This window comes from Coregonus lavaretus, assembly GCF_964263955.1.
Source record: "Coregonus lavaretus genome assembly, contig: HAP1_SCAFFOLD_261, whole genome shotgun sequence".
Taxonomy (NCBI): domain Eukaryota; kingdom Metazoa; phylum Chordata; class Actinopteri; order Salmoniformes; family Salmonidae; genus Coregonus; species Coregonus lavaretus.
In genome coordinates, this window is record NW_028164878.1 from 378,488 (window position 1) to 391,485 (window position 12,998).

At 49.3% G+C, this 12,998-nt stretch overlaps 1 protein-coding gene across 1 annotated transcript; it reads left to right on the plus strand.

Annotated features, from left to right (window-relative positions):
• Positions 1-513: 513 nt before the first annotated feature.
• Positions 514-12,533, plus strand: tmem169b (transmembrane protein 169b). The gene is made up of 4 exons (XM_084191565.1): positions 514-600; positions 1,177-1,276; positions 6,085-6,416; positions 10,994-12,533. Exons 3-4 carry the CDS (start codon positions 6,146-6,148, stop codon positions 11,638-11,640), a joined length of 918 nt encoding a protein of 305 aa, XP_084047691.1. The 5' UTR covers positions 514-600; positions 1,177-1,276; positions 6,085-6,145; the 3' UTR covers positions 11,641-12,533.
• The last annotated feature ends 465 nt before the right edge of the window (positions 12,534-12,998 follow it).

The following is a 12,998-nucleotide window of genomic DNA, read 5'->3' on the forward strand; positions in this document are numbered from 1 at the left end:
TCAGACCATATACCATGGGTATGACAAAAAAGTATTTTCCATTGGTAACCAGTTTATAATAGCAATAAGGCAGCCTGGTTTTTTTTGGTATATGGCCAATATACCACAGCCAAGGGCTGTATCCAGGCACTCCACGTTGTGTCATGCTAAGAAGAGCCCTCAGCACCATACCACCGTGTGCCTTACTGCTTACTCACAGCAGTCAAATGAGTTAAATTAACATCCATCAATAGGAAATTATCTGGCCAGTTTAATAAGGGACAGTTATCTTTTCTCTTGCGACATATTCAAATTAGTTTATTTTGATAAAAACCGAATTTTGCGTCCATCGTAGTTACAAGTTACGTCGATATTCCTTCTTAATTGGCTCGGTAACATTATGGAAAAAAATTGTTTATTGTATAAATGTGGAAACTCCTCTCTTGCTGTAGGAAAAACTAATGGGCTCGTTTTCAGTCCTTTTGGGCGGGTTTTTGTTAACCTGGCAACCCTGCCTACATCGGCGAACAGCGTAGTGATGTGGAGCGTGCGTCTATCGAAGAAAATACACGAAAATAACACTACTACTATACCTCAGCTTCGGTGCCAAATCATTTTAAGGTAAGACATATTGTCTTTGAGTGTAAATGCAAACGTTTTCCACGCCGCCGGTATTCGTTTAGACAAAATAACTGGGTGTGATGTGATTTAAAAGGAAAGGATCAGATGTGGATGGGAAATATTGCCCCTTACGTTAGTATCACAGCTACCATTTAAGACTGACGCAATCTACTGTAAACCTGTGGTCTGATGCATTGATGCACAATGTGGCCTCCATGTTGAAAATATAGTCTTTGTTATAATGGTGGGTTTTCACTGGAGCCGTGATGAGCTTACATTAGTTCATTGGTGGCATAGACGTGATCCACCGCAGAAAATGGTGTCGACGCTTTTATACTGCATGGGCCATCTATCAGACAACCCTTTCATCCATTCAATTCTATGAAATGTCGTTTTCTAGGCCTATATACATTTGCAATGGTATTGTCAATGTGCATATGAATCGAGACGAAAAATAAATGTATTCAAATAAATAATGCAGTAACGAAGTGTAAACTAACCACAGCGGTATTACTGTATGCATTACAGTGGCAGAAATATAATTTAACATTCTCTGGCTATTTCTTTCTTTTGTAGAATTCTGTCAGTGCTTTCTTTCAGAGAATACCTGCTCTCACACAGAATGGACACGTAGTCTGCACTGTTTCCCAAGTGATCATTAGTCCCAGGCCAGGAGGTAAGGCTCTAGAGAGGTGTCCCAGTCCCAGTCAGGAGGTAAGGCTCTAGAGAGGTGTCCCATCCCCAGTCAGGAGGTAAGGCTCTAGAGAGGTGTCCCAGGCAGGTCAGGAGGTAAGGCTCTAGAGAGGTGTCCCATCCCAGTCAGGAGGTAAGGCTCTAGAGAGGTGTCCCATCCCCAGTCAGGAGGTAAGGCTCTAGAGAGGTGTCCCATCCCCAGTCAGGAGGTAAGGCTCTAGAGAGGTGTCCCGTCCCCAGTCAGGAGGTAAGGCTCTAGAGAGGTGTCCCATCCCCAGTCAGGAGGTAAGGCTCTAGAGAGGTGTCCCAGGCCAGTCAGGAGGTAAGGCTCTAGAGAGGTGTCCCAGGCCAGTCAGGAGGTAAGGCTCTAGAGAGGTGTCCCATCCCCAGTCAGGAGGTAAGGCTCTAGAGAGGTGTCCCAGGCCAGTCAGGAGGTAAGGCTCTAGAGAGGTGTCCCAGGCCAGTCAGGAGGTAAGGCTCTAGAGAGGTGTCCCAGGCCAGTCAGGAGGTAAGGCTCTGGAGAGGTGTCCCAGGCCAGTCAGGAGGTAAGGCTCTAGAGAGGTGTCCCATCCCCAGTCAGGAGGTAAGGCTCTAGAGAGGTGTCCCATCCCCAGTCAGGAGGTAAGGCTCTAGAGAGGTGTCCCAGGCCAGTCAGGAGGTAAGGCTCTAGAGAGGTGTCCCAGGCCAGTCAGGAGGTAAGGCTCTAGAGAGGTGTCCCATCCCCAGTCAGGAGGTAAGGCTCTAGAGAGGTGTCCCATCCCCAGTCAGGAGGTAAGGCTCTAGAGAGGTGTCCCATCCCCAGTCAGGAGGTAAGGCTCTAGAGAGGTGTCCCATCCCCAGTCAGGAGGTAAGGCTCTAGAGAGGTGTCCCATCCCCAGTCAGGAGGTAAGGCTCTAGAGAGGTGTCCCAGGCAGGTCAGGAGGTAAGGCTCTAGAGAGGTGTCCCAGGCAGGTCAGGAGGTAAGGCTCTAGAGAGGTGTCCCAGGCCAGTCAGGAGGTAAGGCTCTAGAGAGGTGTCCCAGGCCAGTCAGGAGGTAAGGCTCTAGAGAGGTGTCCCATCCCCAGTCAGGAGGTAAGGCTCTAGAGAGGTGTCCCATCCCCAGTCAGGAGGTAAGGCTCTAGAGAGGTGTCCCATCCCCAGTCAGGAGGTAAGGCTCTAGAGAGGTGTCCCATCCCCAGTCAGGAGGTAAGGCTCTAGAGAGGTGTCCCAGCCAGGTCAGGAGGTAAGGCTCTAGAGAGGTGTCCCATCCCCAGTCAGGAGGTAAGGCTCTAGAGAGGTGTCCCAGGCCAGTCAGGAGGTAAGGCTCTAGAGAGGTGTCCCAGGCCAGTCAGGAGGTAAGGCTCTAGAGAGGTGTCCCAGGCCAGTCAGGAGGTAAGGCTCTAGAGAGGTGTCCCAGGCCAGTCAGGAGGTAAGGCTCTAGAGAGGTGTCCCATCCCAGTCAGGAGGTAAGGCTCTAGAGAGGTGTCCCAGGCAGGTCAGGAGGTAAGGCTCTAGAGAGGTGTCCCAGGCCAGTCAGGAGGTAAGGCTCTAGAGAGGTGTCCCAGGCCAGTCAGGAGGTAAGGCTCTAGAGAGGTGTCCCATCCCCAGTCAGGAGGTAAGGCTCTAGAGAGGTGTCCCGTCCCCAGTCAGGAGGTAAGGCTCTAGAGAGGTGTCCCATCCCCAGTCAGGAGGTAAGGCTCTAGAGAGGTGTCCCATCCCCAGTCAGGAGGTAAGGCTCTAGAGAGGTGTCCCAGGCCAGTCAGGAGGTAAGGCTCTAGAGAGGTGTCCCAGGCCAGTCAGGAGGTAAGGCTCTAGAGAGGTGTCCCATCCCCAGTCAGGAGGTAAGGCTCTAGAGAGGTGTCCCAGGCCAGTCAGGAGGTAAGGCTCTAGAGAGGTGTCCCAGGCCAGTCAGGAGGTAAGGCTCTAGAGAGGTGTCCCAGGCCAGTCAGGAGGTAAGGCTCTAGAGAGGTGTCCCGTCCCCAGTCAGGAGGTAAGGCTCTAGAGAGGTGTCCCATCCCCAGTCAGGAGGTAAGGCTCTAGAGAGGTGTCCCAGGCCAGTCAGGAGGTAAGGCTCTAGAGAGGTGTCCCATCCCCAGTCAGGAGGTAAGGCTCTAGAGAGGTGTCCCATCCCCAGTCAGGAGGTAAGGCTCTAGAGAGGTGTCCCATCCCCAGTCAGGAGGTAAGGCTCTAGAGAGGTGTCCCATCCCCAGTCAGGAGGTAAGGCTCTAGAGAGGTGTCCCAGGCCAGTCAGGAGGTAAGGCTCTAGAGAGGTGTCCCAGGCCAGTCAGGAGGTAAGGCTCTAGAGAGGTGTCCCAGGCCAGTCAGGAGGTAAGGCTCTAGAGAGGTGTCCCAGGCCAGTCAGGAGGTAAGGCTCTAGAGAGGTGTCCCAGGCCAGTCAGGAGGTAAGGCTCTAGAGAGGTGTCCCATCCCCAGTCAGGAGGTAAGGCTCTAGAGAGGTGTCCCATCCCCAGTCAGGAGGTAAGGCTCTAGAGAGGTGTCCCATCCCCAGTCAGGAGGTAAGGCTCTAGAGAGGTGTCCCAGGCAGGTCAGGAGGTAAGGCTCTAGAGAGGTGTCCCAGGCCAGTCAGGAGGTAAGGCTCTAGAGAGGTGTCCCAGGCCAGTCAGGAGGTAAGGCTCTAGAGAGGTGTCCCAGGCCAGTCAGGAGGTAAGGCTCTAGAGAGGTGTCCCATCCCCAGTCAGGAGGTAAGGCTCTAGAGAGGTGTCCCATCCCCAGTCAGGAGGTAAGGCTCTAGAGAGGTGTCCCATCCCCAGTCAGGAGGTAAGGCTCTAGAGAGGTGTCCCAGGCCAGTCAGGAGGTAAGGCTCTAGAGAGGTGTCCCATCCCCAGTCAGGAGGTAAGGCTCTAGAGAGGTGTCCCATCCCCAGTCAGGAGGTAAGGCTCTAGAGAGGTGTCCCATCCCCAGTCAGGAGGTAAGGCTCTAGAGAGGTGTCCCATCCCCAGTCAGGAGGTAAGGCTCTAGAGAGGTGTCCCATCCCCAGTCAGGAGGTAAGGCTCTAGAGAGGTGTCCCAGCCAGGTCAGGAGGTAAGGCTCTAGAGAGGTGTCCCATCCCCAGTCAGGAGGTAAGGCTCTAGAGAGGTGTCCCAGGCCAGTCAGGAGGTAAGGCTCTAGAGAGGTGTCCCATCCCCAGTCAGGAGGTAAGGCTCTAGAGAGGTGTCCCAGGCCAGTCAGGAGGTAAGGCTCTAGAGAGGTGTCCCATCCCTGTCAGGAGGTAAGGCTCTAGAGAGGTGTCCCATCCCAGTCAGGAGGTAAGGCTCTAGAGAGGTGTCCCGTCCCCAGTCAGGAGGTAAGGCTCTAGAGAGGTGTCCCATCCCCAGTCAGGAGGTAAGGCTCTAGAGAGGTGTCCCATCCCCAGTCAGGAGGTAAGGCTCTAGAGAGGTGTCCCAGGCCAGTCAGGAGGTAAGGCTCTAGAGAGGTGTCCCATCCCCAGACAGGAGGTAAGGCTCTAGAGAGGTGTCCCATCCCCAGTCAGGAGGTAAGGCTCTAGAGAGGTGTCCCAGGCCAGTCAGGAGGTAAGGCTCTAGAGAGGTGTCCCATCCCCAGTCAGGAGGTAAGGCTCTAGAGAGGTGTCCCAGGCCAGTCAGGAGGTAAGGCTCTAGAGAGGTGTCCCATCCCCAGTCAGGAGGTAAGGCTCTAGAGAGGTGTCCCAGGCCAGTCAGGAGGTAAGGCTCTAGAGAGGTGTCCCATCCCCAGTCAGGAGGTAAGGCTCTAGAGAGGTGTCCCATCCCCAGTCAGGAGGTAAGGCTCTAGAGAGGTGTCCCAGGCCAGTCAGGAGGTAAGGCTCTAGAGAGGTGTCCCATCCCCAGTCAGGAGGTAAGGCTCTAGAGAGGTGTCCCATCCCCAGTCAGGAGGTAAGGCTCTAGAGAGGTGTCCCAGGCCAGTCAGGAGGTAAGGCTCTAGAGAGGTGTCCCAGCCAGGTCAGGAGGTAAGGCTCTAGAGAGGTGTCCCAGGCCAGTCAGGAGGTAAGGCTCTAGAGAGGTGTCCCATCCCCAGTCAGGAGGTAAGGCTCTAGAGAGGTGTCCCATCCCCAGTCAGGAGGTAAGGCTCTAGAGAGGTGTCCCAGGCCAGTCAGGAGGTAAGGCTCTAGAGAGGTGTCCCATCCCCAGTCAGGAGGTAAGGCTCTAGAGAGGTGTCCCATCCCCAGTCAGGAGGTAAGGCTCTAGAGAGGTGTCCCATCCCCAGTCAGGAGGTAAGGCTCTAGAGAGGTGTCCCATCCCCAGTCAGGAGGTAAGGCTCTAGAGAGGTGTCCCAGGCCAGTCAGGAGGTAAGGCTCTAGAGAGGTGTCCCATCCCCAGTCAGGAGGTAAGGCTCTAGAGAGGTGTCCCATCCCCAGTCAGGAGGTAAGGCTCTAGAGAGGTGTCCCGTCCCCAGTCAGGAGGTAAGGCTCTAGAGAGGTGTCCCAGGCCAGTCAGGAGGTAAGGCTCTAGAGAGGTGTCCCATCCCCAGTCAGGAGGTAAGGCTCTAGAGAGGTGTCCCAGGCCAGTCAGGAGGTAAGGCTCTAGAGAGGTGTCCCATCCCAGTCAGGAGGTAAGGCTCTAGAGAGGTGTCCCATCCCCAGTCAGGAGGTAAGGCTCTAGAGAGGTGTCCCATCCCCAGTCAGGAGGTAAGGCTCTAGAGAGGTGTCCCATCCCCAGTCAGGAGGTAAGGCTCTAGAGAGGTGTCCCATCCCCAGTCAGGAGGTAAGGCTCTAGAGAGGTGTCCCAGGCAGGTCAGGTGTGAGTCAGTATGTTTTCTTGACTTCCATTGTCCTCCTGGTGTCGCTGAATCTTCTCTCTACTTCCGTTTGCTCCTCAGTTCATGCTCCTTGGTTGAAGAGCGAGGTAGCGGCAGTGATCCTTTCCCTTAGTCAGTCAGTATGGCCCAGGCGGAGCCCCAGCCCAGTGGAGATAGCAGCCCCCAGCTCATCTCCCTCCAGTCGGAGAGGTCAGAGGCATCAGGGAACCATGTAGAGGTGGGCCCCGCCAACCGGAGGAAGAAGAGGAGGAAGGAGCCCAGACCTGAGTCCATCATTGTGTATCGCTCAGACAATGAGAGGGGGCCCGGGGAGGAGCAGGGTGGAGAGGAGGGAGTGGCCGACAGGAGCACAGAGGAGGGGGCCAAGTTCCTCACCACACCCACCGGCGAAGGTGAGACACCAGAGTCGATTTGCTGTATCCCAATGGCACCCTACTTTAGACTAGGGCCCAAATAGCTCTGGTCAAAGGTAGTGCACTGTAGGGACTAGGCTGTAATTTGGGATGCAGAATGTATTCATGAAAGCTGCTGCTAACAAATGATTGAATATATTTAGATGTCATAGATATGTCAGTTCTTCTACAGAAAATGCTGACTGACTAATGGGGCTTTCTCAATCTAACCTGCCACATCTTATACAATTTATCCACATTAAAATACACCTGTCATTGGGTTGTTTCCATAACATACCAGATATCTGACATGTCTTTCCCACTACAGTATGTTTAGCTGCCTCTTCCCTCTGAAAGCAAGCCTCGCCTACTTCTATGCAAAGAAGAATCATTCTGAAATGTATTTAGTGAACTGTGCTGTGTATGTTTTTGTCTTCTGTCTTAATAGTATTGTTGTTGTTGTGTATCTCCAGGAGCCTGGAGCTTACTAGTGTCATAATGTTGTTGTTGTGTATCTCCAGGAGGCTGGAGCTTACTAGTGTCATAATGTTGTTGTTGTTGTGTATCTCCAGGAGGCTGGAGCTTACTAGTGTCATAATGTTGTTGTTGTTGTGTATCTCCAGGAGGCTGGAGCTTACTAGTGTCATAATGTTGTTGTTGTTGTGTATCTCCAGGAGGCTGGAGTTTACTAGTGTCATAATGTTGTTGTTGTTGTGTATCTCCAGGAGGCTGGAGCTTACTAGTGTCATAATGTTGTTGTTGTTGTGTATCTCCAGGAGGCTGGAGCTTACTAGTGTCATAATGTTGTTGTTGTTGTGTATCTCCAGGAGGCTGGAGCTTACTAGTGTCATAATGTTGTTGTTGTTGTGTATCTCCAGGAGGCTGGAGCTTACTAGTGTCATAATGTTGTTGTTGTTGTTGTGTATCTCCAGAAGGCTGGAGCTTACTAGTGTCATAATGTTGTTGTTGTTGTGTATCTCCAGGAGGCTGGAGCTTACTAGTGTCATAATGTTGTTGTTGTTGTTGTTGTTGTGTATCTCCAGGAGGCTGGAGCTTACTAGTGTCATAATGTTGTTGTTGTTGTTGTTGTTGTGTATCTCCAGGAGGCTGGAGCTTACTAGTGTCATAATGTTGTTGTTGTTGTTGTGTATCTCCAGGAGGCTGGAGCTTACTAGTGTCATAATGTTGTTGTTGTTGTGTATCTCCAGGAGGCTGGAGCTTACTAGTGTCATAATGTTGTTGTTGTTGTTGCTGTGTATCTCCAGGAGGCTGGAGCTTACTAGTGTCATAATGTTGTTGTTGTTGTTGTGTATCTCCAGGAGGCTGGAGCTTACTAGTGTCATAATGTTGTTGTTGTGTATCTCCAGGAGGCTGGAGCTTACTAGTGTCATAATGTTGTTGTTGTTGTGTATCTCCAGGAGGCTGGAGCTTACTAGTGTCATAATGTTGTTGTTGTGTATCTCCAGGAGGCTGGAGCTTACTAGTGTCATAATGTTGTTGTTGTTGTGTATCTCCAGAAGGCTGGAGCTTACTAGTGTCATAATGTTGTTGTTGTGTATCTCCAGGAGGCTGGAGCTTACTAGTGTCATAATGTTGTTGTTGTTGTTGTGTATCTCCAGGAGGCTGGAGCTTACTAGTGTCATAATGTTGTTGTTGTTGTGTATCTCCAGGAGGCTGGAGCTTACTAGTGTCATAATGTTGTTGTTGTTGTTGTTGTTGTGTATCTCCAGGAGGCTGGAGCTTACTCGTGTCATAATGTTGTTGTTGTTGTTGTTGTTGTGTATCTCCAGGAGGCTGGAGCTTACTAGTGTCATAATGTTGTTGTTGTTGTGTATCTCCAGGAGGCTGGAGCTTACTAGTGTCATAATGTTGTTGTTGTTGTGTATCTCCAGGAGGCTGGAGTTTACTAGTGTCATAATGTTGTTGTTGTTGTTGCTGTGTATCTCCAGGAGGCTGGAGCTTACTAGTGTCATAATGTTGTTGTTGTTGTGTATCTCCAGGAGGCTGGAGCTTACTAGTGTCATAATGTTGTTGTTGTTGTTGCTGTGTATCGCCAGGAGGCTGGAGCTTACTAGTGTCATAATGTTGTTGTTGTTGTTGTGTATCTCCAGGAGGCTGGAGCTTACTAGTGTCATAATGTTGTTGTTGTTGTTGTGTATCTCCAGGAGGCTGGAGCTTACTAGTGTCATAATGTTGTTGTTGTTGTGTATCTCCAGGAGGCTGGAGCTTACTATTGTCATAATGTTGTTGTTGTTGTTGTGTATCTCCAGGAGGCTGGAGCTTACTAGTGTCATAATGTTGTTGTTGTTGTGTATCTCCAGGAGGCTGGAGCTTACTAGTGTCATAATGTTGTTGTTGTTGTGTATCTCCAGGAGGCTGGAGCTTACTAGTGTCATAATGTTGTTGTTGTTGTGTATCTCCAGGAGGCTGGAGCTTACTAGTGTCATAATGTTGTTGTTGTTGTGTATCTCCAGGAGGCTGGAGCTTACTAGTGTCATAATGTTGTTGTTGTTGTGTATCTCCAGGAGGCTGGAGCTTACTAGTGTCATAATGTTGTTGTTTTTGTGTATCTCCAGGAGGCTGGAGCTTACTAGTGTCATAATGTTGTTGTTGTTGTGTATCTCCAGGAGGCTGGAGCTTACTAGTGTCATAATGTTGTTGTTGTGTATCTCCAGGAGGCTGGAGCTTACTAGTGTCATAATGTTGTTGTTGTTGTGTATCTCCAGGAGGCTGGAGCTTACTAGTGTCATAATGTTGTTGTTGTTGTTGTGTATCTCCAGGAGGCTGGAGCTTACTAGTGTCATAATGTTGTTGTTGTTGTTGTGTATCTCCAGGAGGCTGGAGCTTACTAGTGTCATAATGTTGTTGTTGTTGTGTATCTCCAGGAGGCTGGAGCTTACTAGTGTCATAATGTTGTTGTTGTGTATCTCCAGGAGGCTGGAGCTTACTAGTGTCATAATGTTGTTGTTGTGTATCTCCAGGAGGCTGGAGCTTACTAGTGTCATAATGTTGTTGTTGTTGTGTATCTCCAGGAGGCTGGAGCTTACTAGTGTCATAATGTTGTTGTTGTTGTGTATCTCCAGGAGGCTGGAGCTTACTAGTGTCATAATGTTGTTGTTGTTGTGTATCTCCAGGAGGCTGGAGCTTACTAGTGTCATAATGTTGTTGTTGTTGTTGTGTATCTCCAGGAGGCTGGAGCTTACTAGTGTCATAATGTTGTTGCTGTGTATCTCCAGGAGGCTGGAGCTTACTAGTGTCATAATGTTGTTGTTGTTGTTGTGTATCTCCAGAAGGCTGGAGCTTACTAGTGTCATAATGTTGTTGTTGTTGTGTATCTCCAGGAGGCTGGAGCTTACTAGTGTCATAATGTTGTTGTTGTTGTTGTGTATCTCCAGAAGGCTGGAGCTTACTAGTGTCATAATGTTGTTGTTGTTGTGTATCTCCAGGAGGCTGGAGCTTACTAGTGTCATAATGTTGTTGTTGTGTATCTCCAGGAGGCTGGAGCTTACTAGTGTCATAATGTTGTTGTTGTGTATCTCCAGGAGGCTGGAGCTTACTAGTGTCATAATGTTGTTGTTGTTGTGTATCTCCAGGAGGCTGGAGCTTACTAGTGTCATAATGTTGTTGTTGTTGTGTATCTCCAGGAGGCTGGAGCTTACTAGTGTCATAATGTTGTTGTTGTGTATCTCCAGGAGGCTGGAGCTTACTAGTGTCATAATGTTGTTGTTGTTGTTGTGTATCTCCAGGAGGCTGGAGCTTACTAGTGTCATAATGTTGTTGTTGTTGTGTATCTCCAGGAGGCTGGAGCTTACTAGTGTCATAATGTTGTTGTTGTTGTTGTGTATCTCCAGGAGGCTGGAGCTTACTAGTGTCATAATGTTGTTGTTGTTGTTGTGTATCTCCAGGAGGCTGGAGCTTACTAGTGTCATAATGTTGTTGTTGTTGTGTATCTCCAGAAGGCTGGAGCTTACTAGTGTCATAATGTTGTTGTTGTTGTTGTGTATCTCCAGGAGGCTGGAGCTTACTAGTGTCATAATGTTGTTGTTGTTGTGTATCTCCAGAAGGCTGGAGCTTACTAGTGTCATAATGTTGTTGTTGTTGTTGTGTATCTCCAGGAGGCTGGAGCTTACTAGTGTCATAATGTTGTTGTTGTTGTGTATCTCCAGGAGGCTGGAGCTTACTAGTGTCATAATGTTGTTGTTGTTGTGTATCTCCAGGAGGCTGGAGCTTACTAGTGTCATAATGTTGTTGTTGTTGTGTATCTCCAGGAGGCTGGAGCTTACTAGTGTCATAATGTTGTTGTTGTTGTTGTGTATCTCCAGAAGGCTGGAGCTTACTAGTGTCATAATGTTGTTGTTGTTGTGTATCTCCAGGAGGCTGGAGCTTACTAGTGTCATAATGTTGTTGTTGTTGTTGTTGTTGTGTATCTCCAGGAGGCTGGAGCTTACTAGTGTCATAATGTTGTTGTTGTGTATCTCCAGGAGGCTGGAGCTTACTAGTGTCATAATGTTGTTGTTGTGTATCTCCAGGAGGCTGGAGCTTACTAGTGTCATAATGTTGTTGCTGTGTATCTCCAGGAGGCTGGAGCGACAGGAGCATGCCCCCAGACAGCCGCTATGTGACCCTGACCGGCACCATCACCAGGGGGAAGAAGAAGGGTCAGCTGGTGGACATCCACGTTACTCTAACAGAGAGAGAACTCCGGGACATGACCCTCTCTAAAGAACGTCTGGACGCTGAGTGTGAGGGGGGCCAGGGCTCCAAGCGTACCTTTGGCTTGGGGTTCTGCCAGGGCCCCCATGTGATCCTCTGGAGCCTATCGTGTGCCCCCGTAGTCTTCCTCCTCGCCTTCATCACGTCGTTCTACTATGGAACGCTCACCTGGTACAACGTGTTCCTGGTCTACAACGAGGAGAGAACATTCTGGCACAAGATCACCATCTGCCCCTTCCTCATCATCTTCTACCCCATGCTGATCATGCCCATGGCCCTGGCCCTGGCGCTGTACTGCGCCCTGGCGCAGGTCTCCTGGGCCTTTAGTGAGTGGTGGCTGTCTGTCCGGGACCTGGAGAAGGGGTTCTGTGGCTGGGCCTGTGGGAAGCTGGGGATGGAGGACTGTTCTCCATATAGTATCGTGGAGCTGCTGGACTCTGACAACTTCTCAGGGAGCATGCAGGGGAATAACAAGGCCCCCAGCGAAGAGGCACAGACTTCCTCTGTGTGAGACTGGGTTGTATTCACTGGGAAGCAAACAGCGATGGACTACCTGAACTTATCCATTAACAAACACTTTAGTTTGACTTTGCACAACATCTTGCAATGGTGTACACACTAATGAGTATGACCCTGGACTGGCATCATGGACACACACAAACTGGCAAGGTTGTCATACTTCCACATTTTTTAAACCAGCAAAAGCTGGTTATTGGTTTAACTTCCACTTCTTACTAATTTATCTAACCTCGCATTCTGACTGGTTGTTATTGAAGTGAGCTCTGAGTTTACTGTTCCAATCACTATGTTGTTATGTTTTTAAATGTTCTTATTTATTTGAATATGTCAACCACTAGCTAGTTTAGTTCTAAGTGTTGTAAATTGATGTTTTGTACCATAGCGTAGGACGGGTGCTGTTAAAAAGATGTTTAAATTAAATATACTGTAATGACCGCAGGCATGTAACATGAGGGTCGCTACAATGCTGCCTGAAGTTGACCTTGTACCGCACAGAGGATCAAACACAAGACATATCTATCTAACATATTGATAGATTTCCGTTGGATAAATGTTGCACTGAAATCTTCGATAGGACAGGCAGGAAGTTACCTTTATATCTAATGTGCTGTACCCGCATGAAGTAATACTTTACATTTCTCTCTTTCGGGTTGAAGAGATTACATTTTAAACTGTGGCGAGGTTGAAGGAACACTGGGGCCAGTCATTCAGCAGACAAGAATGTAGAATTAAGATTTGAAGGATCTGAAAGGATTTTGGTCAGTACCTCTGTTCTCTATATAAAGGTTCATCTGTGTGTGTTGTTCAATCACTCTTCACATCATGTTTGTTGCTCACCGTGAGAGGAAATTTATGGAAATAAAACCTGAATGATTTTCACAGTTCAACAGTGGGGTAATTTTGTCATGCTCGTTTTAAAGTTCTATCTCTATGATTATTAGGTACACTACATTACCAAAAGTATGTGGACACCTGCTCGTTTAACATCTCATTCCAAAATCTTGGGCATTAATATGGAGTTGGTCCCCCCTTTGCTGCTATAACAGCCTCCACTCTTCTGGGAAGGCTTTCCACTAGATGTTGGAACATTGCTGCGGGGACTTGCTTCCATTCAGCCACAAAAGCATTAGTGAGGTCGGGCACTGATGTTGATTGATTAGGCCCGGCTCGCAGTCGGCGTTCCAATTCATCCCAAAGGTGTTTGATGGGGTTGAGGTCAGGGCTCTGTGAAGGCCAGTCATGTTCTTTCACACCGATCTCGACAAACCATTTCTGTATGGACCTCGCTTTGTGCACGGGGGCATTGTCATGCTGAAACAGGAAAGGGCCTTCCCCAAACTGTTGCTACAA

Excerpts from the sequence above, each read along its gene's own strand:
- tmem169b (XM_084191565.1), top strand. The coding sequence starts at position 6,146 with ATGGCCCAGGCGGAGCCCCAGCCCAGTGGAGATAGCAGCCCCCAGCTC. Across the intron at positions 6,417-10,993 it reads CACCACACCCACCGGCGAAG|GAGGCTGGAGCGACAGGAGC; the intron begins GTGAGACACCAG and ends GTGTATCTCCAG.